This window comes from Mustela putorius, unplaced genomic scaffold (genome assembly GCF_011764305.1).
Source record: "Mustela putorius furo isolate JIRA1106 unplaced genomic scaffold, ASM1176430v1.1 tig00000831_pilon_pilon_pilon, whole genome shotgun sequence".
NCBI classification, from domain to species: Eukaryota; Metazoa; Chordata; class Mammalia; order Carnivora; family Mustelidae; genus Mustela; species Mustela putorius.
The window spans coordinates 4,647,490-4,672,448 of NW_025421490.1; the positions used below are offsets into that span (position 1 = coordinate 4,647,490).

Genomic DNA, 24,959 nt, shown 5'->3' on the forward strand with positions numbered 1-24,959 from the left:
GAGTCTGTTTCTTGGTTTGTCTTCTTATCTCTTTTTTAAATCCTTTGCTTGTTTGTTTTTTTTTTTCTTAAATTCCACGTATGTGTGAAATCATATGGTATTCATCTTTCTCAGACTGACTTATTTCCCTCAGTATAATAGGCTCTGGCTCCATCCACATTGTTACAAATGGACAAGGAGTTTTTGTTCGAGGGAGAGGAATATGATCGAGGTAGTACGGGGAGCAAGCGGGGTCCAGATACAGTAGGAGAAATAACATCGTGTTTGTTCAGCGGGTGAAATAACACCATGTTTATAGGTAGGTAGTAATGATTCGGCACAGAGGCAGTGATGTTGCAGGAGGAGGAGTGATTGCCGGGAGGCTGTGCTTGAGTAAGTCAGAATAGAAGGATTGTTCCTGGTTGCGGGGCGGTGGACCGTTCACTTACAGGAACAGATTGGTAGGCAGAGTACATGGGCAGAGAAGCATTTCCCTGTAAAAGAAGGAAGTCCTCCATCTGTGCAGAATGTGGCAAGGGATCTGAGGGTCTGCTTCATTCAGGCCTTCTGTTTTTGGTACCATCTTTCTCCTCATTAAGAGGAGATCTGTGAGAAATTAATTTTCGGAAAACTCCTAAGATAAATGAGTTTTAGGCTCTTTACTGCAGCTTTTCATAGTCTTTGATCTACTAATGAATACTGGGGGTCTGTAAGGAGGCAGAGTTTCCCAAATTTATTTGACCACAGAACCATTTTTCCCCACTGATCGTTTGTATTTGAAATAAATAGAACCAATTTCAGAAAGACTAACCTACTTTATTTCTCCTTCTCTAATTTGCTGAGTTGGCCAGGGCTCTTCTTAGCAAGAGCAGAAAACCCAATTTAAACTAATTTAAGCCACAGAGGGAATTTACTGGCTTACATAACTGGGCAGAACAGGCTTTTGATCCAGGTGTTCAAATAATGTCGGTGTTCTCTCTCCAGCCCCCATTAGGCTTCATTCCCTGGGCAGTTTCTGCCCTATGGCGGGCAGCATGGCCCCCAGCAGCCCCAGTCCGGCATCTTCCCTACTTTACTTCAGTGAAAGGGAAGCCGGCTCTCCTGTTAGCTCTGGCATAGAAGTACTCTTGATGGTTTTCAGTGATCGGGCTTGTCACGTACATCCCTGAACCACTTACTGTGGCCAGGAGGATGGGTCACTTTAAAGGCTTGGCTCCTGTGCCGCATTCCTGTGTCTAGGGAAGGAGGAGTGATAGGCAGCCCCACCAGGACAATGCGGTATGCACGTTCACCACATTTTAACCAATCTTTAGTAGATTATTTTTAACCTCTTGCTGTTACTACCAGTGTAGAACTATCTTTGAACACAGGTTTGTCTGATTTACTGGGCATCATTTGTTACAGTTGTAAAGAGTCTGTTACAGTAAAGGGCACAAAATGATCCTGGCTGGGAACTGCTCATTTAATTGAAAGTTGTTCATGGGAGGTTGGGGATCTGGCAAGTGAAGACCGGGAAGATTTGTCCGAGAGGCTTGAGACCGACAGGGAGTATTAGGATCCTTAACACTGGTTTGGGCAATGCAGATAGGACTAGTGGTCATTTGGTATACCTACATCACGTAGGCATTCGAGGCTACATGAAGTAGCAAATGGGCTGGGGCTCTTTGGGTAAGTTAGCTCTTTGTGTTTCAGGAGGCTCTTTTTTTTTTTTTTTTTTTTTTAAAGATTTTATTTATTTATCAGAGAGAGAGAGGGGGAGAGAGCGAGCACAGGCAGACAGAATGGCAGGTAGAGGCAGAGGGAGAAGCAGGCTCCCCGCCGAGCAAGGAGCCCGATGTGGGACTCGGTCCCAGGACGCTGGGATCATGACCTGAGCCGAAGGCAGCTGCTTAACCAACTGAGCCACCCAGGTGTCCCCAGGAGGCTCTTTAAAGTGAGGACAGTAACACCACCAAACTCATGGAGCTGCAGATGCTTAATGAATGACCCGGTAAAGCACTTCTTCATAAGCATAGTAGTAGTACTCAGTGCACTCAGCATATATTCCTTTTTCTTTCCAGATAACTTTTTTCTTAATTATTTTATTTTCACATAATTATAGATTCACTTTCAGTAATAAAAATTATGTGGAGATGCTATAATGTTTATCCAGTTTTCCCCAGTGGTAACATCTTGCGAAACTGTAATATAGTATCACTGCGGGGGTTGGGGGGACTGACATTGACAGAGTCAGGATGGAGAACATTCGCATCACTCCCAGGGATCGCTCCTGTTGCCTTTCGACAGTCACATTCACTTCTCCCCTGTCCTCCTCTGCTTAACCCCTGCTAACCTCTCTTGTGTTCCCTATTTATGTAATTTTGTTACTTCAGTCTCAAGTATGTTCTTTAAATGTAACCATGAGTGTGTAACCTTTCGGGCATGGCTCTTTCCACTCATCATCGTTCCCTGGAGATTGAACCAGGTGCTGTGGGTACCGGTCGTAGGTGTTTTGTTGCTGGGTGGTGTTCTGTGGTATGCGGGTGCTAGAGCCTGTTGGACCGTACCACCCACTGAGGGGCATCTAGGTGTTTGCAGGTTTCGCCTAACACAAAGAAACATTTGTGCTGTAACCATTTGTGTTGAGGCTTTACATGTCTTTCTCTTGGATAAACCCTCAAGTGTAATTGCCGGGTTACATGGTCGTCACATGATTCGTTTTTTAAGAAAATGCCAAACTGTTTTCCAGAGTGGCTGTGTATGTTCCCACTAGGAGTGTGTGAGTGATCCAGTTTCTCTCCGTCCTTGTCGGCTTTATGTTCTCGCTGGTTTTTCCTGTAGCCATTCTGATAGGTACGTGTAGTGATACCTTACTGTGGTTTGGGTTTGTATTTCTCTGGTGATGAGTAATGTGGGCCATCTTTCAATGTGCTTATTTGCTCTCTCTGTGTCCTCTTAGGTGAAATGACTTTATGTCCTCTGCCCATTTTCTAATTGTATTGTTTTTTTTTAAGATTTTAATTTTAAGTAATCTCTGTCCTCAACATGAAGCTCGAACTCACAACCTTGACATCAAGAATTGCACGTTCCACTGAAGCAGCCAGGGACCTCTTTACTATTGTGTTTTGAATTCTACATACCATCCTTTGTCAGATAGGTGGTTTGCAAACATTCTCTCCCACTCAGTAGCTTGACTTCTTATCTTCTCAAACGGGTCTTTTGCAGAGCAAAGGTTTAAAATTTTGGTGATGTCTGGATTTATTAATTTTCCTTTTTATGGTTGCACTTTGGTGTCAGGTCTAAGAATTCTTCACCTAGCTCTAAGTCTAGAAGATTTTCTCTTATGATTTTTCTCAAAAGCTTACAGTGTTTTACATTTAAGTTCATGATACATTTTAAGTTAATTTTTGTATAAACTAGGAAATAGATTGAGGTTGATTTTTTTTGGTCTATAAATGTCCCCTTGCTCCAGCACTAATAGAGAAATTTATCTTTCTTTCATTGAATTGCTTTCGTACTTTCATGAAAAATCCCTTGGGCATATTCGTGTGGGTCTGTTTGCAGGTCTCTGTTCTGTTCTCGATTCGTATTTCTGTTCTTCCTCCAATGCCACATAGTCTCGATTACTGTCTCTGTATAATGAGTCTGAAAATTGGGCACCCAGTTCCTCCCACTATTTCTTTTTCACAATTATTTCAGATATTTTAATTTTTTTTAAATCTTCCCATATGAATTTTGGAACAGTCTTATCTATGTCCATGAGACATCTTGCTGGGATTTTGATAGGAATTTGATTTCAAACTTGTTTACCAGTTTGGTTTTCACTGAGTGGGCGGGGAGGGCCTGGTGGGTAGGCTGGTTTGAAAGTCCAGAGTGGGTTACTGGTGGGTTGGCTGGTTTGAAAGTCCAGAGTCCCTACTCTGGTTCTGTCCTGGTGGAGTGTTTTGGGGTGCCTCATTACAGCCTCAAAAGTAGAAGTCAGGAGGTAGGACTCCAGTTTTGTGGGATTTTTTATGTTTTGTTTCATGGAGTAGAATGGTTATTGTCTGAAAATTTTCATCTCTCTAGGCCACCCCTTTTCTGCTTCTTTGCAAAGAGAACAGTCTTTTGGGGGGGCTTTTATTGTCTGCATCTGTTGGGTTGCTGGCTTCTTCAGCTTCAAGTCTGGGATAGAGAAGGCAAAAGAAACCCCAAGCGACTCACCATTGTGTTGTTCCTTGGGTTCCCAAGTCCCTAGCCAGTTACCTCTTTCTCTCTTCCTTTCAAAGTCTTCTAATGTTTATTTTATATATAATCTCCCTAGTTTTAGTTGTATTTAGTGGGAGGGGGGAGGGAAAAGTATATCTGTTCTGTCTTCCTGGAAGCTATATCCACATTTTTCTTAATTTCAAACATTTTGAACTTTCAGTAAAGTTGAATTGGATAGGGCACACCAACACACCTATGTCTTAGATTAAAAAATGTTTGGCATATATCCCATTTTTACTGTTTTAAAGTAAATTATAGGCATAATGATATATAACCTCCAAATACTTAATAAGTATCTCTAAGAAGATTTTCTAAAAATAATAAATAAAAAGTAAAGTCATGTATACAGTGTCAGAAATAAGATTTTTGAACATAAGGACAGTACTTTATGTCTAATGATTTACAGCCATACTGTAATATTACCTAACACCCACTTCATATTCTGATGTTCCTAGTTGTCCCCAAAATGTCTTACAGCTGGTTGGACAAAGTATATTATCAAGAATGCGAATTACCTTTCGTTGTTAGGCTTTTGAGTCTTCTTTAACCATGAATAGTCTCTTTCTTTTTTTTTTCTCTGTGTTACTGATATGCTGAGGGGATAGATCACTTGAACCTTGGGATGTCCCATTATCAGTAGGATTTGTCTGATTATTTCCTTGTGTTTTTTATCTTTTGTGTTTTTTGTAAACCTAAGTTTAAATGTAAAGGCTTTATTAGACTCGAGATCAGCAAGAATATTTTATAGGTGATACTCTGTTAAACAGATTTCTCAGGGACTCATGTGCTGCTGTCGTTTATAACTTTCTTAGATAATAGAGAAGATGCCTTCTGCGTCCTGCGACATACTACTGGAAGACATAGAAGATATTGTGTCCCAGGGAGATTTAAAGCCACAAGATAGGCATTCTGCACGAAAGCATGTGGTTCCAAAGGCACGAAAGCGAAACACCCAAAAATACTTGCAAGAGGAAAACAGTCCACCAAGTGATAGGTAAGCTCTTGTTTTGAAATTATATTCAGTATCCTACCAGGGAAGAAACTGGTACTACCAGATGTGATATACATAATGTCTCTTTCTGAAAGTCTTTTGAACTCTTGAGAGCAGACATTTAGACTTATATTTTTATTTGAATGGTTTTAAATTTAGCAAAATAATTGCTTAAAAAAGAAAAGGATGTGAGATGGCATATTTCTTGAAGACAGGGCCAAGGGCACTATTTGGCACAAACAGGATCTCTCCCCCCGCCCCCGCTCCACTGCCCCAGGATCTTTGATTCCACTACTGTAGTTGGTATAGAATCTTGTGTTACTTCCAAATTCAAAACTTTTCCTGGAATTTTGAATTCTTGAGATGGTGGTTTGTTGGTTTGGGTACTTCATTTTTCTTAACAAATTTACAAATACTTATGGATCAGCTAAAGGCGTTGGGCACAAATAAATTCATGCTGTTTTATTATGTTAGGTCTGTAGAGTGAAATTCTAAGACAGCCTAGCCATAAAGGGTTATGCACTTGTTATGGCTTTAATATGCTTACATTTGTTTAGCTAGTAAATTGTTGAAATTTTTAATACACTTGGTTATTTTGTTTGGAACAGTAAGCTTTTAAAATCTGTGAATTTAGGGGTGCCTGGGTGGCTCAGTGGGTTAAGCCGCTGCCTTCGGCTCAGGTCATGATCTCAGGATTTTGGGATCAAGTCCCGCATTGGGCCCTCTGCTCAGCAGGGAGCCTGCTTCCCTTCCTCTCTCTCTACCTGCGATCTCTCTCTCTGTCAAATAAATAAATAAAATCTTTAAAAAAAAATAAATAAATAAAATCTGTGAATTTAAACTGTCCTTATATTTTAATGACTGAAGTTGATCAGATTTGCTTTGAATGTCTTTAAGGTAGTTTCTCTTTAATTTCAAATTATTAAGGCAGTCCAAGTTGAAAGTCCTTTTTTTCCCTTCCTAAAAATATTACATTTTTATAACTCTATATAAGGTATATTTTTAATTCTGCTACAGGGTGATAGTTTTTCTGTTCTGAGTCAGCTGCTTATATCTTAGTTATAAAATAAAGATTATAACTATTATATAGGAGTCACTGAGCAGGTAGATAGACTTAGTTTTTCTTTCCTTGGTTCTGTTGCTAGAACATTTTCTTTGCTGTTGTTATTTGTATTACCTTTCTTTGAATTTAACTTTGCGATAGTACATTAGTAGTACCGAATTTAAAATACAGTTCTGAGCAAAAGGAGATCTTGTTATGTAGAGAGACTTAATTTAAAATATAATTCAGAGAAAAAGGAGATCTAATTTTATATAGAGAGTCTTAACTTAGAATCCTGTGGTTATTTTATTTTGATTATAGACTTGGTGTAGCAATTGATTGTGGATTAAGTTGGTGTATTTCATGAACAGATTGTGAATATGTTGCTGTGTGTTTTTGAATGATATGCTCAGAAATCATCTTGTGTTTTTTTTGTTCCAAAACTCCCTTGATGAGACTTACTTTTTTTTTTTTTTTTTTGGTTGATTATTTTGTAGCACCATTCCAGGCATACAGAAAATTTGGTTGCGAACATGGGGTTGTTCTCATAATAATTCAGATGGAGAATATATGGCTGGACAACTGGCTGCTTATGGATATGAAATTACAGGTAATGAGATCTGTAGTGCATTTTATTGAATGAATGTTTCAGAGCTAATTTTTTCGGAGATATGTATTTTAGTTTCAACAGTTAAAGCATATTTTAATGTAATTTAATGATTTTAAGGCAAAACAAATTGATAACTATTACACATTGTCTGGATAATTACAGATATCCTATTTTAAAAGTACTTCTAAAAAATATTTTGAAATGAATTTAGACTTACAGAAAAGTAGTAAAATTATAGTTTGCATATGTCCATTATCCATCTTCCCCTAATATGAACATCTTACATAATTATACTGTGTTTAATATACTGGGCAGTTAACATTAGAGCAGTACCCTTACCTAAACTGCTTATCTTTTTTGAGTTATACGAGTTTTCCCATTTATACTCTTCTGTTCCAGGATCCAATCTAAGATCTCACTTTATATATATTGGTAATGTCTCCTTAGTCTCCTTCAGTCTGTGAGAGTTCTTCAGTTTTTTCTTGTTCTTTATGTCTGTGGATTGCTGAGGAAAACCATTGAGTTACTAGTTATTTTGTAGAATGCCCCTCACCTTGTGTTTGTCAGAGGTTTCTTCATTATTAGCGTAAGGTTATGTCTGCAGTCTTGGCGAGAAGGGCCCATTGGGTTCCCTATGGATCATAGTTTCTCATGAATCAGTGTGTCTTATTACCAGTGGGCTATGTCTGCCAGATTTCTCCATAGTAAAGTTACTACTTTTTCTCATTGTAATTAGTAAATATCCTATTTCTCCTCAACCTTTTCTCTACTAATTTTAATATCTTGATAACTTTAGTATCTGTCCATGGAACTTGTTTGCAGCAGTCATTACTGTACTGTTTGTTGAGTGGTGATTATCTCTTTTCTTTTCTTCTACACTTACTCACCGGGATTCTTCTGTAAGGAAAGGCTACCCTTTCTCCCCTGTTGCATTTATGTGTATCAGTATGAATTTACATACTGAATATTCTATTCTGTGGGTTATGGTCCAATACTGTCATTATTAATTCTGCTGCTCGTATTGTTCTGGCTTTGGCCATAGGGCCTCATTCAGGCTGGTTCCCGCATCTTCTCAACGTGTGCCCATTTTTTTGAGCACTTTCTTATTTTCTGACACCATAAGATGTTTTAGTCTCATATTTCCCCTTCCCTAGCCTTGGAAGCAGCCACTTCTCCAGGTAGTTCTGATTCCTTTCACAAAAAGAAGGATGTTGAGAGCCACATGAGGGCTGTGGACACTGGTGTGCTCATCACCACCGTGAAGTGTCTGTGTTCCTAGGTGCTCTCTGGGGACTGAGCTGGGAAATACGTGTATGTAGTAACCGGCGCGCACACACATCTATGTTACTGTCGCTGGCGGCCTGTACATTAAATGGGGCCATAATCGAATGTTTTGTGACAGCGACTGGCCCAGCGCTTTCTGTATGTTACCTTAGTTAGTTTTTGGGCGATGAGTTAAGTGTTGATATCTGTACTTTACAAACTAGAATGGAGGGATTGTGTCCTACTTTAAATCACCCAGTGAGGTCTCTGTCGCTCTGAAACACTGAGACCACTATTCTGCAGCTCCTACTGTCTGTGTGATTGGCAAAGTCCTAGCCTCAAGAGGGCCTGTTGATCAGCAACTAAATAGTCCGAATGTCTTGCTCTGTGTTTTTGGTCATTTATTCTTTAGACAGTGAAATCACCCTTAATATTAAATTTTGTTCTTTAGATAAAAGTATCAAAATGTGCTTTTAGAATTATTTCTCTGAAAGAAGAGAATTATTTTTCTGTATTCATTTAGTGTAAGTTTGTGAGTTTGCCTTAATATTTCCTAACGGTGCAGTTTGGGTATTCAGACAATAGCCTGTGAGATTATCTCCTGAAACATTTAAAAAAAATTAGCTTGACTTTTCCTTGGTGACATTAAATATCTAATGCATTTTAATTTAAATTTTAGTCTATTAGCAGTTTGTATTTGGTCTTATTACAGTACTTTTCTAAAAAATAAAGGTAAAACAATTGTCCTGGTGTATTTCTACAAGAATACTAGGTTTTGTTACATTTTAGCTGCTTACTTAGGATTAGTGAAAAGGGAGGATTAAGGGAGCAATCACTTGAATATGAAATACATTTTTCTTAATGTGGTATATTACTTTTTTTTTTTTTTTTTAAAGATTTATTTATTTATTTGACAGAGAGAGAGAGATCACAAGTAGGCAGAGAGGCAGGCAGGAAGAGAGAGGAGGAAGCAGGCTCCCCACTGAGCAGAGAGCCAGATGCGGGGCTCGATCCCAGGACCCTGGGATCATGACCCGAGCTGAAGGCAGAGGCTTTAACTCACTGAGCCACCCAGGCGCCCCAGTATATTACTTTTATATAGTTGTATTGTCTGTATGTATTTGTATTGTCTGTATGTATTTGTATTGACGTTATGTACTGATGATTGTCCCCACTTTAGAAAGTTGCAGTCTGTGTTTAATTCTAGTTTGGCTTGCATGCAGCAGACTATGGAATCTCTTCTCCCTGGTCAGATACTGTAGCCCAGGAAGAATGAACAATAGGAGCTTCTGTAAGACATTTAAAGGAAATCTCTACAGATTCTATACTTAGGTTGAATATATGAGATGAATGATTTCTGGGTTATCTGTGCCAGTTGTCTCTTCCATTACTGTGGAATGGTGGGGGTTTATAAAAATTATTATTGCTAAATAATTTGACATGTTTTATTGATGGAATGTAGACCGAAAATATTTTCTTTTAACTTTATAACTGATGGGAATAGGTATAAAATACAGGTTATGTGAAATATACACAGATCTCTGGAAACAGTACATAAGAAATTCGGAATTAGCTTTCAGTAACCAATAATAGATACTTTTACTATTTGGGGAGAAGAGAGATTATGTGGGTATATACTTAAAATTGCTTTTTACTATGTGAACGCAGGAATATAATTATTCAATAGGGAAATCTGATAGAGTCTCTGAGCAATTAGCTCTTGTCCAGTGCCTCTTTTTTTTTTTTTCCTAAAGATTTTATTTATCCATTTGAAAGAGAGAGAGCGAGCCCAAACAGGGGGAGCGGCAGAGGCAGAGGGAGAAGCAGACTTCTCACTGAGCTGGAAGTCTGCCATGGGGTTTGATCCCAGGACTTCGCAGTCATAACCTGAGCTGAAGGCAGATGCTTAACGCCTGAGCCAGCTGTGAATAAACATAGCATGTACTTTTTGGTTAGTGGAAAAAAGTCCATTGCGCAGCCATTGACTGAGGTTCTAGTTCATAGGCATAAGAGTAGCATGTGAGTTACAAACGTGGAGTGTTGTGATAAGCTTACATAGGTTGGAATAAGGCATTTTGTTTGGGTGCTCCCAGTTTCAGAGAAATCATTTCTAAATTGCTGGGCTTTTGTGGTTCTTGATAGTTCGTTCATATATTTGTAGATCATTTATGCATTCTACAAGTGTGGCCTGATCGTGGTATGTGTTACAGGGTATAGTGCTGGAAGGTGTGAGGACGTGAGAACGAACTAGATGTGGATTCCAGCAGATGAAAAGTTTATTGTTCTTTTGGCAGAGGAAAAGCCTTCGTATTGTATGTTACTTGTTAGAAGTTATTTTAGTAAATGGTCAAGCTCTTAATGTATCCTTTTATGATACAGTGAAGTAGGACCTGCTTTGTTTGAAGAGTTTTTACTGTTTCTGTTTTAGAAATGCTTTGTGGTAATGTCAAGTCAGAAATAACATTTACTTTTTTAATCATGGTAAGTGTAGTCTTTAATGCCCATCACCTATTTAACCAACCCCCTACCCATCTCCGCTCTGGTAGCCATCAGTTAGTTCTCTATAGTTAAGAGTCTGTTTCCTGGTTTGTCTATTTTTTTCCTCTGTTCTTTTGATTCTTAAATTCCACATATGAGTGAGATCATGTGGTATTTGTCTTTCTCTGACTGATGTATTTCACTTAGCATTATATTCTGTAGCTCTATCCGTGTTGTTGCAAAAGGCAAGATTTCATTCTTTTTCATATATAAATTTCATATATAAATACACACACACACCACCTCTTCTTTATCCATTTATCCATTGATGGACACTTGGGCTGCTTCCATAGTTGGGCTGTTGTAGATAAAGCTGCTGTTAACATAGGGATGCATGTGTCCCTTTGAGTTAGTGTTTTCATATTTTTTGGGTAATCAACCAGTAGTGTGATTACTGGGTCATAGGGTAGTTCTATTTTTAATTTTTTTTTTATTTTAAAGATTTTATCTATTTATTTGACAGAGAGAGATCACAAGTAGGCCAGAGAGGCAGGCGGAGAGAGAAGAGGAAGCAGGCTCCCTGCCAAGCAGAGAGCCCTATGCGGGGCTCAATCCTAGGACCCTGAGATCATGACCTGAGCTGAAGGCAGAGGCTTAACCCACTGAGCCACCCAGGTGCCCTGTAGTTCTGTTTTTAATTTCTTGAGGAACCTCTCCATGCTGTTCTCCACAGTGGCTGCACCAGTTTGCATTCCCACCAGCAGTGCAAGAGTGTTCCTTTTCCTCTGCGTCCTTGCCAACACTGGTTGTTTATTGTGTTTTTGATTTTAGCCGGTCTCAGAGGTGTGAGGTGCTATCTCATTGTAGTTGTGATTTGCATTTCCCTGATGATAAGTGATTTTGAGTATCTTTTCGTGTATCTGTTGACCATCTTTCTCTCGTCTTTGACAAATGTCTGTTCATGTCTTCTGCCCAGCTTTTAATTGAATTATTTGTTTTTTGGGTGTTGAGTTGTATCAGTTCTTTATATATTTTGAATACTAACCCTTTATTGGGTCTGTCATTTGCACATACCCCCCCATTCTGTAGGTTGCCTTTCAGTTTTGTTGATTGTTTCCTTTGCTGTGCAGAAGCTTTTTATTTTGATGTAGTCCTAATAAATTATTTTTGCTTTTATTTTTCCAGCCTTGGGAGACCTAACTAGAAGAATACTGCTATTACTGATCTCAGAGAAATTACTGCCTATGTTCTCTATAAGGACTTTTGTGGTTTCAGGTCTCACATTTAGGTCTTTAATCCATTTTGAGCTTATTTTTGTGTATGGTGTAAGAAAGTGGTCCAGTTTCATTCTTTTGCATGTTGCTGTCCAGTTTTTGCAACACCATTTGTTGAAGAGACTGTCTTTCTGCATTGGGTATTTATTCTTCCTTTTTTGAAGATTAATTGTCCATATAATTATGGGTTTATTTTTGGATTTTCTTTTCTATTCCATTGGTTTATGTCTGTGTATTCATGCCCAGTACTTTACTGTTTTTCCTTTTTAAAAAAGATTTATTTATTTATTTGAGAGAGAGAGAGAGCATGAGCAGGGGAGGAGCAGAGGGAGAGGGACAAGCAGACTCTGTGCTGAGTGTGAAGCCTGTCGTAGGGCTTGATCCCATGACCCTGAGCTGAAACCAAGAGTCAGATGCTTAACTGATTGAGCCACCCAGGTGCCCCAGTACCATACTAATTACTACTGCTTTGTAATATAATTTCAAATCTGGAATTTGTGAAACCTCCATTTTTATATTTCTTTTTCAAGATTGTATTGCTATTTGGGGTCCTTTTTGGTTCCATACAAATTATAGGGTTGTTTGTTCGCATTCTGTGGAAAATGCTGTTGATATTTTGTTAGGGATTACATTAAATCTGTAGACTGCTTTGTTTTTTTTTTTGAAGATTTCATTTATTTATTTGACAGGCAGAGATCACAAGCAGGCAGAGAGGCAGGCAGAGAGAGAGGAGGAAGCAGGCTCCCAGCCGAGCAGAGAGCCTGATGCGGGGCTCGATCCCTGGACTCTGGGATCATGACCTGAGCCAAAAGCAGAGGCTTTAACCCACTGAGCCACCCAGGTGCCCCTAGACTGCTTTGTATAGTAGAGACATTTTAACAATATTTGTTCTTCTAACCCATAAGCATGGAATGTCTTTCCATTTCTTCGATCATCTTCAGTTTCTTTCATCACTGTTGCATAGTTTTTAGAGTACAGGTCTTTTACCTCTTTGGCTAAGTTTATTTCTAGATATATTATTGTGTTTGGTGCAATTGTAAGTGGATTTTTTTTCTTAATTTCACTTTCTGCTGCTTCATTATTAGTGTAAAGAAATACAACAGATTTCTGTACATTGGTTTTCTGTCCTGTCACTTTACTGAATTCATCGATCAGTTCTAGTAGTTTTTTGTTGGAGTTTTTTGGGTTTTCTATATTTAGATCATGTCCTCTGCTGATAGTGAGAATATGACTTCTTCCTTACCAATTTGGATGTTTTTTATTTCTTTTTGTTGTCTGCGTGCTCCGATAGGACTTCCAGTACTGTGTGGAGTAAAAGTGGTGAGCCTGCGCGTACTTGTCTTGTTCTAATTGTAGGGGAAAGGCTCTCAGTTTTTTTTTTTTTTTTTTTTTTTTTACCACTGAGTATGGTGGCTATGGGTTTGTCAAATATGGTCTTCATTAAGTTGGGGTATGTTCCCTCTGGACCTGCTTTGCAGAGGGTGTTTATCATGAATGGATGCTGTACTTTGTCGAATACTTTTTCTGCATCTATTGAAATGGTCATGTGGTTTTTATCCTTTCTCTTATTGATGTGACCTGTCCTGTTGATTGTTGATTGTTCTGTGAATATTGAACCACACTTGCATCCAGGGAACAAATCCCACTTGATTGTGGTGTATGACTTTTTTAAAATGTATTTTGTTGGATTTGGTTTGCTAATATTTTGTTGAGGATTTCTGCATCTATCAGAATATAGCATTTTATGTTTGAATTAAAAAAAATTAATCTTGTAGAAACAAGTACTACTAGTTTATATGGTATAGGAGACAATATTATGATATCAATCAATCAATATTAATTATATATTATTATATTAATTAATTAATATTATAATTGAATGTCCAGAGTGAAAGCCTGTTTCCTGGACCTGGCCATTTAATTTGAAATAGCTTTAAATTTTAATGGGATATATTAGATTGATACAAGTAGATGTTTGTGTAAGGAATACATTCAAGGACCATACTTATGGGTCAGTGGCATTTTAAGGACATTAAAGCTACATTTTTGTGTTTGGACTTGGTTTTTTTGGAACTCACATTTGTGTACATAATTAAAGTATGAATGCACATAAAGTTTCTTAAGAGGAAAATAAAACCACTTTGCCTGCTTTTTAATCTTTTTTTTTTAAGGACTGATTAGCATGACTTTTCACATTAATACCCTGAGCTTACCTATATAATAAGAAGATTTTAAGATACGTAGACTAATTATGTGGGAAGCTGAAAAAGCAGTAGACTTCCACCTTCTTCAAAGTGAAACTAATGAAAAATGTGTATTTTGCTTCTCTCAGATGACACAGTATTTTGTGCCAACTAATTCTAAGTGAAATCAGGGTTTTTGTACACATTTCCAGGCAAGAGAGTTGAATTAGTTGAAAGTCTACCGTGTGTGAGGCATTTCACGTAAGTTATTGCAAGGATCAGATGAAGTAACTTTGGCAGGAGGTTACTACATATTTTAAACCCAGCAGATTGGGACTGGGAGAAGGGAGATGTGTGATTTACGCACCTTCACCCAACTACCATATGCTAGAGTGGACACTGACACATTGTTGTCTGTCAGCATGGCCGTTGCTCTTTGCTTTATACCCTATAAATGCTCAAACTTGATAATTTGAAGACAGGTCAGTATGGAAACTAGTATGGGGTAGGTTTTATTAGTATGGGGTAGGTTTTATTAGGTTTTGGGTTTCATTTGTTTGTTTTTTGTTGCTTTTTATTTTTTTTTTGCTGCCCAACATTTTGAAATTGCTCCTGAAACATTTAGGATTCTTAAGTGCGATCCTTATTAGAAACCTTTTTGTTGTTGTTTTGGAGGGGAGAGAAAAGGGGATACTTACTGCTGGAATCCATACCTTAATTTCAGCGCTGTGCTGGGGGTTGGAAGCAAGCCTTTGCTTTAGTTATAGATGGCGTTGTTGGCTGAGAGCTACCTGGTTCATTTCCACCTCGTTTATCATAACTGTAAAGTCTTCTCCTGGTGGAACATAAATATAAGATCTTCTTTCTTTTTTGCTTTGATCAACAGTAATTACCAATGTTCATTTGGGGTTTCCCATGTGCTGGGCCCCATGCCAAGGGCCTTTTCCATATTCCTTCAGTTAATCTTCACAGTAATGTATGAGCACTGGGACTCTATTTCTGTTAAAATTGTTTTAAGTTTTAGTTGACACACCTGTTACATTAGGTTCGGGTGCGTGGCAGAGTGATTCGGTAGCTCTGGGTGTTCCGCTGCTCTTCTTACTCCTTAACCATCACTGCTGTTAAATACCTGTGCGTGGTGTGTTACAGTTCATAAAACACACGCATCTCTACTGATAATTTTTTGTAGATTGTACCTGAAGATAAAGAGAGAACAGAGACTTTGTTTACCTAGGCTTTTAAAGAATTACTTAGGGGCGCCTGGGTGGCTCAGTGGGTTAAAGCCTCTGCCTTCGGCTCAGGTCATGATCCCAGGGTTCTGGGATCGAGCCCCGCCTCAGGCTCTATGCTCAGCGGGGAGCCTGCTTCCTCCTCTCTCTCTGCCTGCCTCTCTGCCTACTGTGATCTCTCTCTGTCAAATAAATAAATAAAATCTTTAAAAAAAAAAGAATTACTTAAAAAATCCTGACAATTAGGTTTCTGACTTATAATTACATATATTAGTAATGAGTGTTTACAATGAGGTATTAAGGTACATGCTGAATAAACGTTTTATTAGGTGTAACCCAGAGTTTCCTTGGAGAAATTCTTTATTCTGTAGCTAAAGGTGATGCCTTCTGAAATCCATCTGGAAATTACAGTGAAAATAAATTCTGTTCTGGTGATTTGTAGAGTGTAGTAGAATGGGTGGCCATCCACTCCTAGATAGAGTTGAATCTTAGTTCTAAAGCTCAGTGTTAAACATAAAGTTTTTCATTTGTTTCATATATTTATTTATTTTTTAAGAGGAAACCAGGTCTTTTGTACATTGAATAGGAACTGTATCTTCTAATCTAAATTTCCTCTTCATGTGGGCATTTCAGGCTAATTTTATAAGCTTTTACTTTTTATATCCTCTGTGTTGGAATTCCAACTATAGGCTTAAGTTGATTATTTAAAAGTCCTTCCTGGGGCGCCTGGGTGGCTCAGTGGGTTAAAGCCTCTGCCTTCCGCTTAGGTCATGATCCCAGGGTCCTGGGATCGAGCCCCACATTGGGTTCTCTGCTCAGCGGGGAGCCTGCTTCCTCCTCTCTCTCTGCCTGCTTCTCTGCCTGCTTGTGATCTCCGTCTGTCAAGTGAATAAATAAAATCTTTAAAAAAAAAAAAAAAGTCCTTCCTGGGTCGCCTGTCTGGCTCAGTCAGTTAAGCCTCTGACTCTCTCCGCTCAGGTCATGAGCTCAGGTTTTTGGGATTGAGGACCCCCCACCCCCGCCCCATGTCCCGCTCTCCGCAGGGAGTCTGCTTCCTCTCTCTCCCTTCCTCTGCCTCTCCCCTTCCACTTGTTCTCTCTCTCTTTAAAATAAATAAGTACATCTTTAAAAAAAAAATGAAAGTACTTCCTTACCTTGCCAGTAATTCACTTTTTAAAAAAAAGATTTGATCATTTATTCATTTGTATATGTTGGGGATGGAGAGTAGAGGGAGAGGGACAAGCAGACTCTGCTGTGAGCGTGGGGCCCCGTCCCACAATCCTGAGATCATGACCTGAGCCAAAACCAAGAGTCGGTTGCTAAACCGACTGAGCCACCCAGGCGCCCCTGCTGGTAATTTACTTTTACCTTTGCTCCCTGGTTACTGTGGCCATATTCATAGATTAGGTTATTTGCATGAACCACCTAGGAATATTCTGCATAATCTTAATGATGGCAAAAATAACTAGAAAAATATTATTTCACATTGAAAGTTGAGAATTTCACTATAAGCTGACTTAGTACAAGGATCTGACAGCACAGGAGTAGTAGCAGCAGATGTTTTTTTCAGGATGTGACTTAGAAAAAGTACAGGTGGTGTACCTGTTGTGGGAGAGATGACCGTTGTCATTGGATCCCAGAGCTGTATTCTTTCTTCCAAGTCTTTCCAAAAAGTTCAGTTTTCAAGGGTAGAAGTCTTAAAGAGCTCGGTAGTCTTACCTTTGTCTGTGCAGTTGACAAAAACGAAACAATTCTCAGTATTAGGATTTGATGTGAGAGAGTAATTCGGGGATCTCTGAATGTAAAATGAGACCTGTAGGCATATTGCGTTATAGTATGTGTCAGAAACAGCTGGCTCTTTAGTAAAGCTCGACAGCCTCTTTTTGACCAGACCTCATGTTACAGGAGGATAACATTTTGGAATCCTATACTTGGCTTTCTGAAATGACTAGCTTGAGCCAGGAAAAGTTGTTTTGTGATTGCAGAAGGAATTGAGTAAAGAAGGTCTGCTTTTGTTAGAAAGTGGTTTGGGAGGGGCGCCTGAGTGGCTCAGTGGGTTAAAGCCTCTGCCTTCGGCTCAGGTCATGATCTCAGGGTCCTGGGATCGAGCCCCGCATCGGGCTCTCTGCTCTGCAGGGAGTCTGCTTCCCTCTCTCTCTCTCTGCCTGCCTCTCTGCCTACTTGTGATCTCTGTCTGTCAAATAAATAAATAAAATCTTAAAAAAAAAAAAAAAGAAAGTGGTTTGGGAATGCTAATAAAGTAAAAGATGCATTGGTTGCAGTTGAGGAAGATGAAGGGCGACCCAAGGGGATTAAAGTAGGAGTTTGAAAGTGGGAATAGTTGAGAACAGGCTTGAAGAGAATTAAGAGTGTAAGAGAATTAGCATGTGTTTGTACATCTTGTATGTAGGTATTAATGAAAGACTCCATCCTTTGGAAGGATATGGACAAATGGAACTGGAAAACCATTTATAATAATTCACTCGTAGAAATGGCTTCAGTTTGGAAGGCCGTTGAGATACATAATTGATTGCCATATATTCTGCATAATTTGCTTTTGTGGCGCCCTTGTGGGGCTGTGTCACTTGACGTTGGAGCCCGATCCGCACCTCTTACAGAAGGCTGTGTCACTTGACGTTGGAGCCCGATCCGCACCTCTTACAGAAGGCACTGAGTGAAGATACTGTGAAGCTTACGTGCATATTGTGATCAGTGTTTGTCCTTTAAGTTGTTTGTTTTTTTAAATTTTAAACTGTAATGAAGTATAATTTACATTTTATTTACCCATACAATTTACCTGTTTTACCTGGAAGGTCTTTAAGGGGAGGTTGTCTTTATTTTAAAATGCATCCAGGATGATTGAGAAATGGATGAAAATTGCTTTTCATTACATCAGGAATTTTGTTATGCTTTATGTTATAAAAACTGAATGGGATTCCCTAAGTCCCTAAAATTTAAATTTGATATGCTAACAGTTTTGTTTAAATTTTGTGATGCTTCAGTGGAACATAACATTTTAAAAATGTTTTAATACCTTTTAACAGGGTGTTTGGACTCCTCATTACGGTGATATTTCAGAATAGGATACATGCTCATTTTTCTGGTCTCTGTATTCTAGTTTTCTTTTTCCTTCTTTAAATGGAGCATGGAAATATTTAGTTTCTGTTACTTCTCATCTTGTTTGCTTTTTTTTTTCCCAAGGTTTTACTTACTTATTTGACAGAGAGAGAGATCACAAGTAGGCAGAGGGTCAGACAGAGAAAGAGGAGGAAGCAGGCTCCCCCTGAGCGGAGAAGCCGGTCAGTACTCGATCCCAGGACCCTGAGATCATGACCTGAGCCGAAGGCAGAGGCTTAACCCCCTGAGCCACCCAGGCACCCCTCTTCTTTTTTTCTGGGGGGTGAGGGTGTATTTTTTTTTTATATGTCTCCTTTAAAAAAAAAAGATTTATTTATTTGAGAGACAATGAGTGAGAAAGAGAGCAGGAGCAGAGGCAGAGGGAGAGTTTGAAGCAGACTCACCACTGAGCAAGGAGCCTACTGTTGGGCTTGATCCCAGTACCCAGAGATCATGATCTGAGCTGAAGGCAGGTGTTTAAGCAACTGAGCCACCCAGGTGCCCCCCAAGAGTCTCCTTTATCATGTGAAGCACAAAACGACATGTGTTTGAATCAGCAGTTTATTAAGTGGCCTAATCACTAGTTTTGATTTTGTACTAAATTGTGGGTTATCTGTACAAATTAATTAGTATCAACTTTTTTTTTTTTTTTTTTTAAATCCCAGGCATTTTCTCCTTCTGTTTGTGAGTAAACTTGCACAGTTGATTAGAATCTTCACCTTTTAAAGAGACAAAGAGATAGTCCAACTCACACTTGTGAATTCTACAGTGTGGTGGTTCTAGGTCATAATTTTCCGTAGCCTGGTATTACATCCAAAGTGAAATACCAGTAATAGTTAAAAACTTATGTGGTAATTTATTTCAAAAAAAGTTTTGAACTCTTTCTGTTTTCTTACCTAGTAGGTCCAGGAAAGGATTGTCTTTTTGTGCTTGGGAACTTGAATATCGTGTTTCATTCTGTTCCACTTTTGGCCTGACCTTTCCAGGTTACTTAATTCTTGTTTGTATGTTTTGTACCGCGTAGGAATTACTAATATTTCAATTCATGTGTGGTTGTATTTTTGTGAATAAGTTGCTGTGGAGTGCTAACTTGTGTGAAGATGACTACTTTTTAAAATTTCTGGCATTCTGGTATCGAACAACTTCCTTTCTGCTTTTAATATTTTAGTCTTTTTAGGAGAAAAAGAATCCACATAGGCCCAAAGATTATTGGAAACTTGATATTTCCTCAATTGCTTAATGATCCAGATTACTTTTGAGATTTTGTAAAACTTTAGTTTGGATAATTATTTAGAAATAGTCTGTTTAAATTTTAATTTGCTTTTTTCTTTCTTTCTTTTATTTATTTATTTTTGGTAAGGAAAAGGGTAGATGATAAATAACCATGGAAGCTTCACTTAAAAATCTGTTTTTTGTGTTATTGTCCTTGAGTTTTGGGGAAAACCTGTTTTTGAGATGTTGACCCTTGAATGTGTAAACTCATGTGGGCTCTTTCTGGCGTTGAACAATTCAGTGGGTTTGGATTAAAGATGATGTATTTTTAGCTCTTGGACAATAGATGGCAGTATTCCATTGCATGATCACTGTGGCTGTAATGTGATAGATGGAAAGTGAATTTCTTGTCACAAGTAGTCCTCCCATAAAATTATTAGACGTCATTAACTTTGTTAACACCTTACTTTTTTCTAACGTACTACTTTTTAAGCTTTGTAGTAGTATTTATGTAAGAATTAGACAAGTTGACCTTCTCAGAAGCAGCACGGATCGTGTACAATCTGCTTGCAACATGTATGCAGGAGACCAGATGTGAAAAAAAAAAAGAGGAAATGCTCCTTCATGGACTGACTCACTGCTTGACATCTTCGTGGCTCTGGCCCTGACTGGGTTTGTTCTAGTGGCTGCCCTCTTGCCCACAGGAGCTTACTCAGGTGGAAGTTTCTGAATCTGAGGACAAACATTCGTTACCTTTACCATTACATTGCTTGGACACTTCCTAAAAACTAACCTTTGCATAAGATGCATTTTGAGTAGCTCATTAATCCTCAAATCTCTTAACATATATTAAGGTTAAAGAAGCTTAATTTTTAAAGAGTGCCATAAACTACAGCCTTTTAAAATTTCCTGCCATTCTCACTTGACCAACATGTATTTGATGGTTCATTTAGAAGGGGAGGTGATTTGAATATCCAGGCATTTGCGGAGACTTTCCTTTTGGTCGTTCCTTTATTGTAGCCTGGTGATTCTCAAATTTAAGAGTTTCTAAGAATTTTATAGTGTTACAGATTCATGTATGTCATACGTGTGTGTGTGTGTGTGTATGTTTGTATGTGAGCCAGTTGTGACTATACCTGTTAGATCAGCTAATGTCATCATTTTCGCTCCCAGTTCTAATAAGCGTGTGGAGTCTGCTTGCATATAATTCCACTTGCACTGCCGCCTTCCTTTTATTCCCTGGCTTCGAGGAGGAGAGGAAGTGGTCCCTCCCTCCATTAGTTCCTGTCTGTTTTACATGTTCTCTCCTAGTGGGTGTGTGTTTCTCTGTCTTAGTCATCTTTACCTTTGACATCTCGGAGACAAGTGTCGTTTAATTTTTAGGAGGAGACTGTAGCCAGCTATTAATATTAAGCTAGACTGTAAAAGCAACTACTGGTGCGTAGTAGCATATGACTTTGGACAAACGACAGTATCTCCGTGCCTCAGTATCCTATTTACTTGATGAAGACAGTAGTAGTTTTTTCTAAAGATTAAAAGTATATGTATGTGTAAAGTGTTCAGTGTGTGTTTGGATTATCCTTATTATTTTTAAAACAGATTTTATTCATTGATTTGACACAGAAAGAGAGAGCACCAGCAGGGGGAGCTGCAGGCAGAGGGAGTGGGAGAACATGGGGCTTGATCCCAGGACCCACGGATCATGACGTGAGCCGAAGGCAGATGCTTAACCAACTGAGCCACGCAGGCGCCCCTTGGATTCTCATTGTTATCATTAAGCACAGGACCTGGCACAGAGTAGGAATTTAATTTAAGTGCATTAGTGAACCAGTCAAAATGCTATTTTGACTATATTGAATAACTTCATTCTTCTTATCTTTCTAGCAGGACAAAATATTAATGTATATCCTAAAGGTTAAATAAATGTGGGGCGTGCACGTGTGTGTGTGTCTGTGTGTGTATGTGTGTATCCCTTGAGTTTTCAAGTACAATCTATTTAGGTTTACATCAGGTCCATTCTGTGTAGTCTTGACAGGTCTTGGATAAGATCCTAATACTATCGCTTTTCCTGACATGGACACTACAAATTATATTGAATCAGAAATCTAATTTAATCCATCCTTATTAAATTGTGAGCAGTAATTGCTTTCAATTTAATGGGATTGAATTCAGTACTAGAAATTTTGATGTCTCCTCATACCTAGTAAAGTTTGGTTATATATATTTCCATATATTTGTGGGTATGCCTGTGCCGAGACGGAGACAGGTAACCTTGGACTAATACTTGTATTCAAGGGTTCAGTTATTTGTGGCCGTTGGTAAGGACACATAGTGTAACGATGGCAGTGGGGAAGGCCCTTTCTCGTTCCTTTTTCCTTTTCTACCCAGGAACTAAAGCAGGGAGAGCAGTAAAACTAAGGGCCTTCAAAATGGGATTTTCATCCAGTTCGAAGAAGGGGAAAGCAATTAAGAGTCTGTAGAGAAGACACTGAATGTCGCTTGCTCTTGAGGGTGCGCAGGCGGCCCTTGTAATTACGAGAAAAGAGCTAGAGGGTGAATGAAATCCTTCTAAAAAACTTAACTCTTCTGGGTGCCTGGGTGCCTCAGCGGGTTAAAGCCTCTGCCTTCGGCTCAAGTCCTGATCCCGGGGTTCCGGGATCGAGCCCCGCATCAGGCTCTCTGCTCAGCGCGGAGCCTGCTTCCCTTCCTCTCTCTGCCTGCCTCTCTGCCTACTTGTGATCTCTCTCTGTCAAATAAATAAATAAAATTTAAAAAAAAAGATAAAAATAAAAAATCTTACTCTTCGCATATTTTTGCTTGATTCTTTCCTCTAAGTCATTTTTAGAAATAGTTCAGTTTACCAACTTCCGCGTCTTACACTGTGCCTTTTTCTTGAAAATGTTATGAATAAGAGGTGAGGCTCACTCATGCACTAAATGCATTTCTGGGTTAAGGTCTGTTGCCTTGGATCATGGCGTAGTGTTTCAGGGAAGAAGCATTGCCCTTGGCCCTCGCTCTGACTCCCTCCCCGCTCTGACTCTTGCAGTGTTTTCCACAACCATTTTTTAGCCATCATCATATTAGCTATTGTTTTCTTTGTTGCTGTTTTTTTATATTGAGTTGCTGGGTCATTTAAGATGGAGTCATTACCTAGGAACTGTGATTCTGAAGTCTCTGTAAGGAAGTACTCGATGAGTGCAGCTGGAATTAAATTCAAGTGAATCACAGACAAAGATCATTGCGAGTATTTTGTGCTCTTTGTGTGAGAGCTGAGCTGTTAGCCAGCTTGGAAGAATCAAGGACCTGTGAGGGTGTTCCAGAGTACATACGTTATAGGTCTAACAAAACCAGTCAGGAAATCGCTGAAAGATGTAAAAATGGAAGACACTGAAAGTGGTACACAGACTTCTAAATACGAGATCAAATTAAGGCAGAGAAGCTTAGGAGAGAGTATTTGAAGATTATCATTTTCATCTCTTTAGGAGCAGCTTTTACTCTTAGGTGACTTAGGTGAGTTGCAAATCACGTGCAAGCTGTACATCTCCTGGGGTGGGGGCAGAGAAGGTAGTGAGGAGGCTTTGCAGTTGGCAGTGAGGTTTTTCTAGCAGCATAGAGATAGGAAGAAGACTGTTGGATGAAGACTTGGTGGTTGTGTTTGTGACGTGCGAACTGCTCCATGAGTGTAGTCCATGTTGTGTATCCTTCATGGAGGAATGTAACTATAAACATGTTTCCATTTGCACGTGTCTGCAAAAAACGTTGTAAAAACAACCACTTTACAAAATCTTACACAGGGTAGAACTGTGTGCATTAACTGCAACGTAGGATAATTCTAGGATTTGACTTATTCTATAAAGTTTTAGGAATTAATGTAGGAATTTAAAAACTAGCATTTCTGAGCCAGTGACAGCTCATTCTCGCTTGAGGGATGTTTGGGTCAGTCGTTAAAACTTTCTGAGCCTTGTCAGTTCTTTCTTTTTGTTTTTAAATGAAGGGATGTTCAACCAACCTCATAAAATTGAAATGAAAATGTAAACATGAGGTGATGTTTTAGTTTTTGAAAATATTTATAATTCAAAAGATAAATAACTCGTTTATTGATTAAGCTGACTCTTAGTAAACTGTAAACGGATGGTTTTTAAATTTCTTGCTTTACTTTCATCTGTGTTGCATTCAAGATGTTTTTGTACAATTTAGGAGCTCAGTTCCTAAATATGCCAAAAGGTGGCGCTGTTGACCTATGTTTAATATTTTTAATTTGCTTTTTGATGAGGACATGTGTTGGATGTTTTATCTGCAAATGTATTAAATTGAGGTTTATATTTTTACATTTAATTTTCTGTTTTGTAAATGGATCTTTAATTCATGTAGGGTTTACTAGGACCAGGTTTCATTTTTATTTTGAGAGGGTTTGGAAATTCAGATATTTAACATTTTATAGACATAAATTCCTGTATAATCCAGTATAATTAATGATAAAACCTTGTATTAATGTGACAGCTATGTTTCATGGAAAACATAGTTGCTTTTGTATAGCAAAAACCATTAATTTTTTTAAGCCTCTAAAAACAGTCCAGTGATTAAACCATAACAGCCATAAATAAATGATTTGTGTAGGCTTTTAGGTCACACCATGTAGGTTTATCCATTCTGGAACGTTCTTTTATGTTAAAAGTACCTTTGAAAATTTAGCAGAATCTGTCATTGCTTGAATTTCCTACTGGTAGTAATGTGATTAGAGGAGAATCTAGGTTCTATGAATAGCTTCTCGGGTGAGAAATGCAAAAATCAGGTAACAGGAATGTGACTAGAAGTGAGAATTATTGATGCAGCAGGATGTGGGGCATATACTTCTCCTGATTGCTCATTCGTGGAGCCTAGTGCAGCCAACATAGCTTATGACCCAAGCAGGAGAACACAAGGAGGATGTTCTCATGTCCAGTGAAGGCTGTCTGTAGTTGGTTTTCAGTTATGGACAGAATTCGTCAATGATACTTGCTGGAAGTAGAAAATCACAGAACACCTCTGTTACTAATGTTATAAAATGCTTGACTCTTGCCTGAGGGGCAAAGTTAAAAAACCCAAGATAATTGTGAGTGTGCTTCCACTGTTCCCTTGATCGAAAACTAGAAAATGTTTGGAGTTAACAGAACTTGCCCTTTTGAGTTTTTGTTAATTTTCCTTCCATACCACTTCCTTAGGTGCAGGCCTTAGAACTAAAGGCCTCTCTCTTTCTCCATGGAAAAGTCATTCTGAGAACTTAATGTGACGGTCTCAGTTACTGAGTGTACGTAGTTTAGGGGACGTGAGGACACACCTGGCAGTTAGAGGTTTTATGTTCATGAAAGTGTGTG

The 24,959-nt window shown here is 38.7% G+C and overlaps 1 protein-coding gene across 4 annotated transcripts in view; it reads left to right on the forward strand.

Moving 5' to 3' along the window:
* Positions 1-24,959, forward strand: part of CDKAL1 (CDK5 regulatory subunit associated protein 1 like 1) — a 647,814-nt gene that overhangs the window by 12,562 nt on the left and 610,293 nt on the right. For all 4 annotated transcript variants that reach the window (XM_013060790.2, XM_045085085.1, XM_004761260.3 and 1 more), the window contains 2 exons: positions 5,019-5,200; positions 6,737-6,849. In XM_013060790.2, the coding sequence (XP_012916244.1) occupies positions 5,031-5,200; positions 6,737-6,849 (283 nt within the window). In that variant the 5' untranslated portion in view covers positions 5,019-5,030. The remainder of the gene's footprint in view (positions 1-5,018; positions 5,201-6,736; positions 6,850-24,959) is intronic.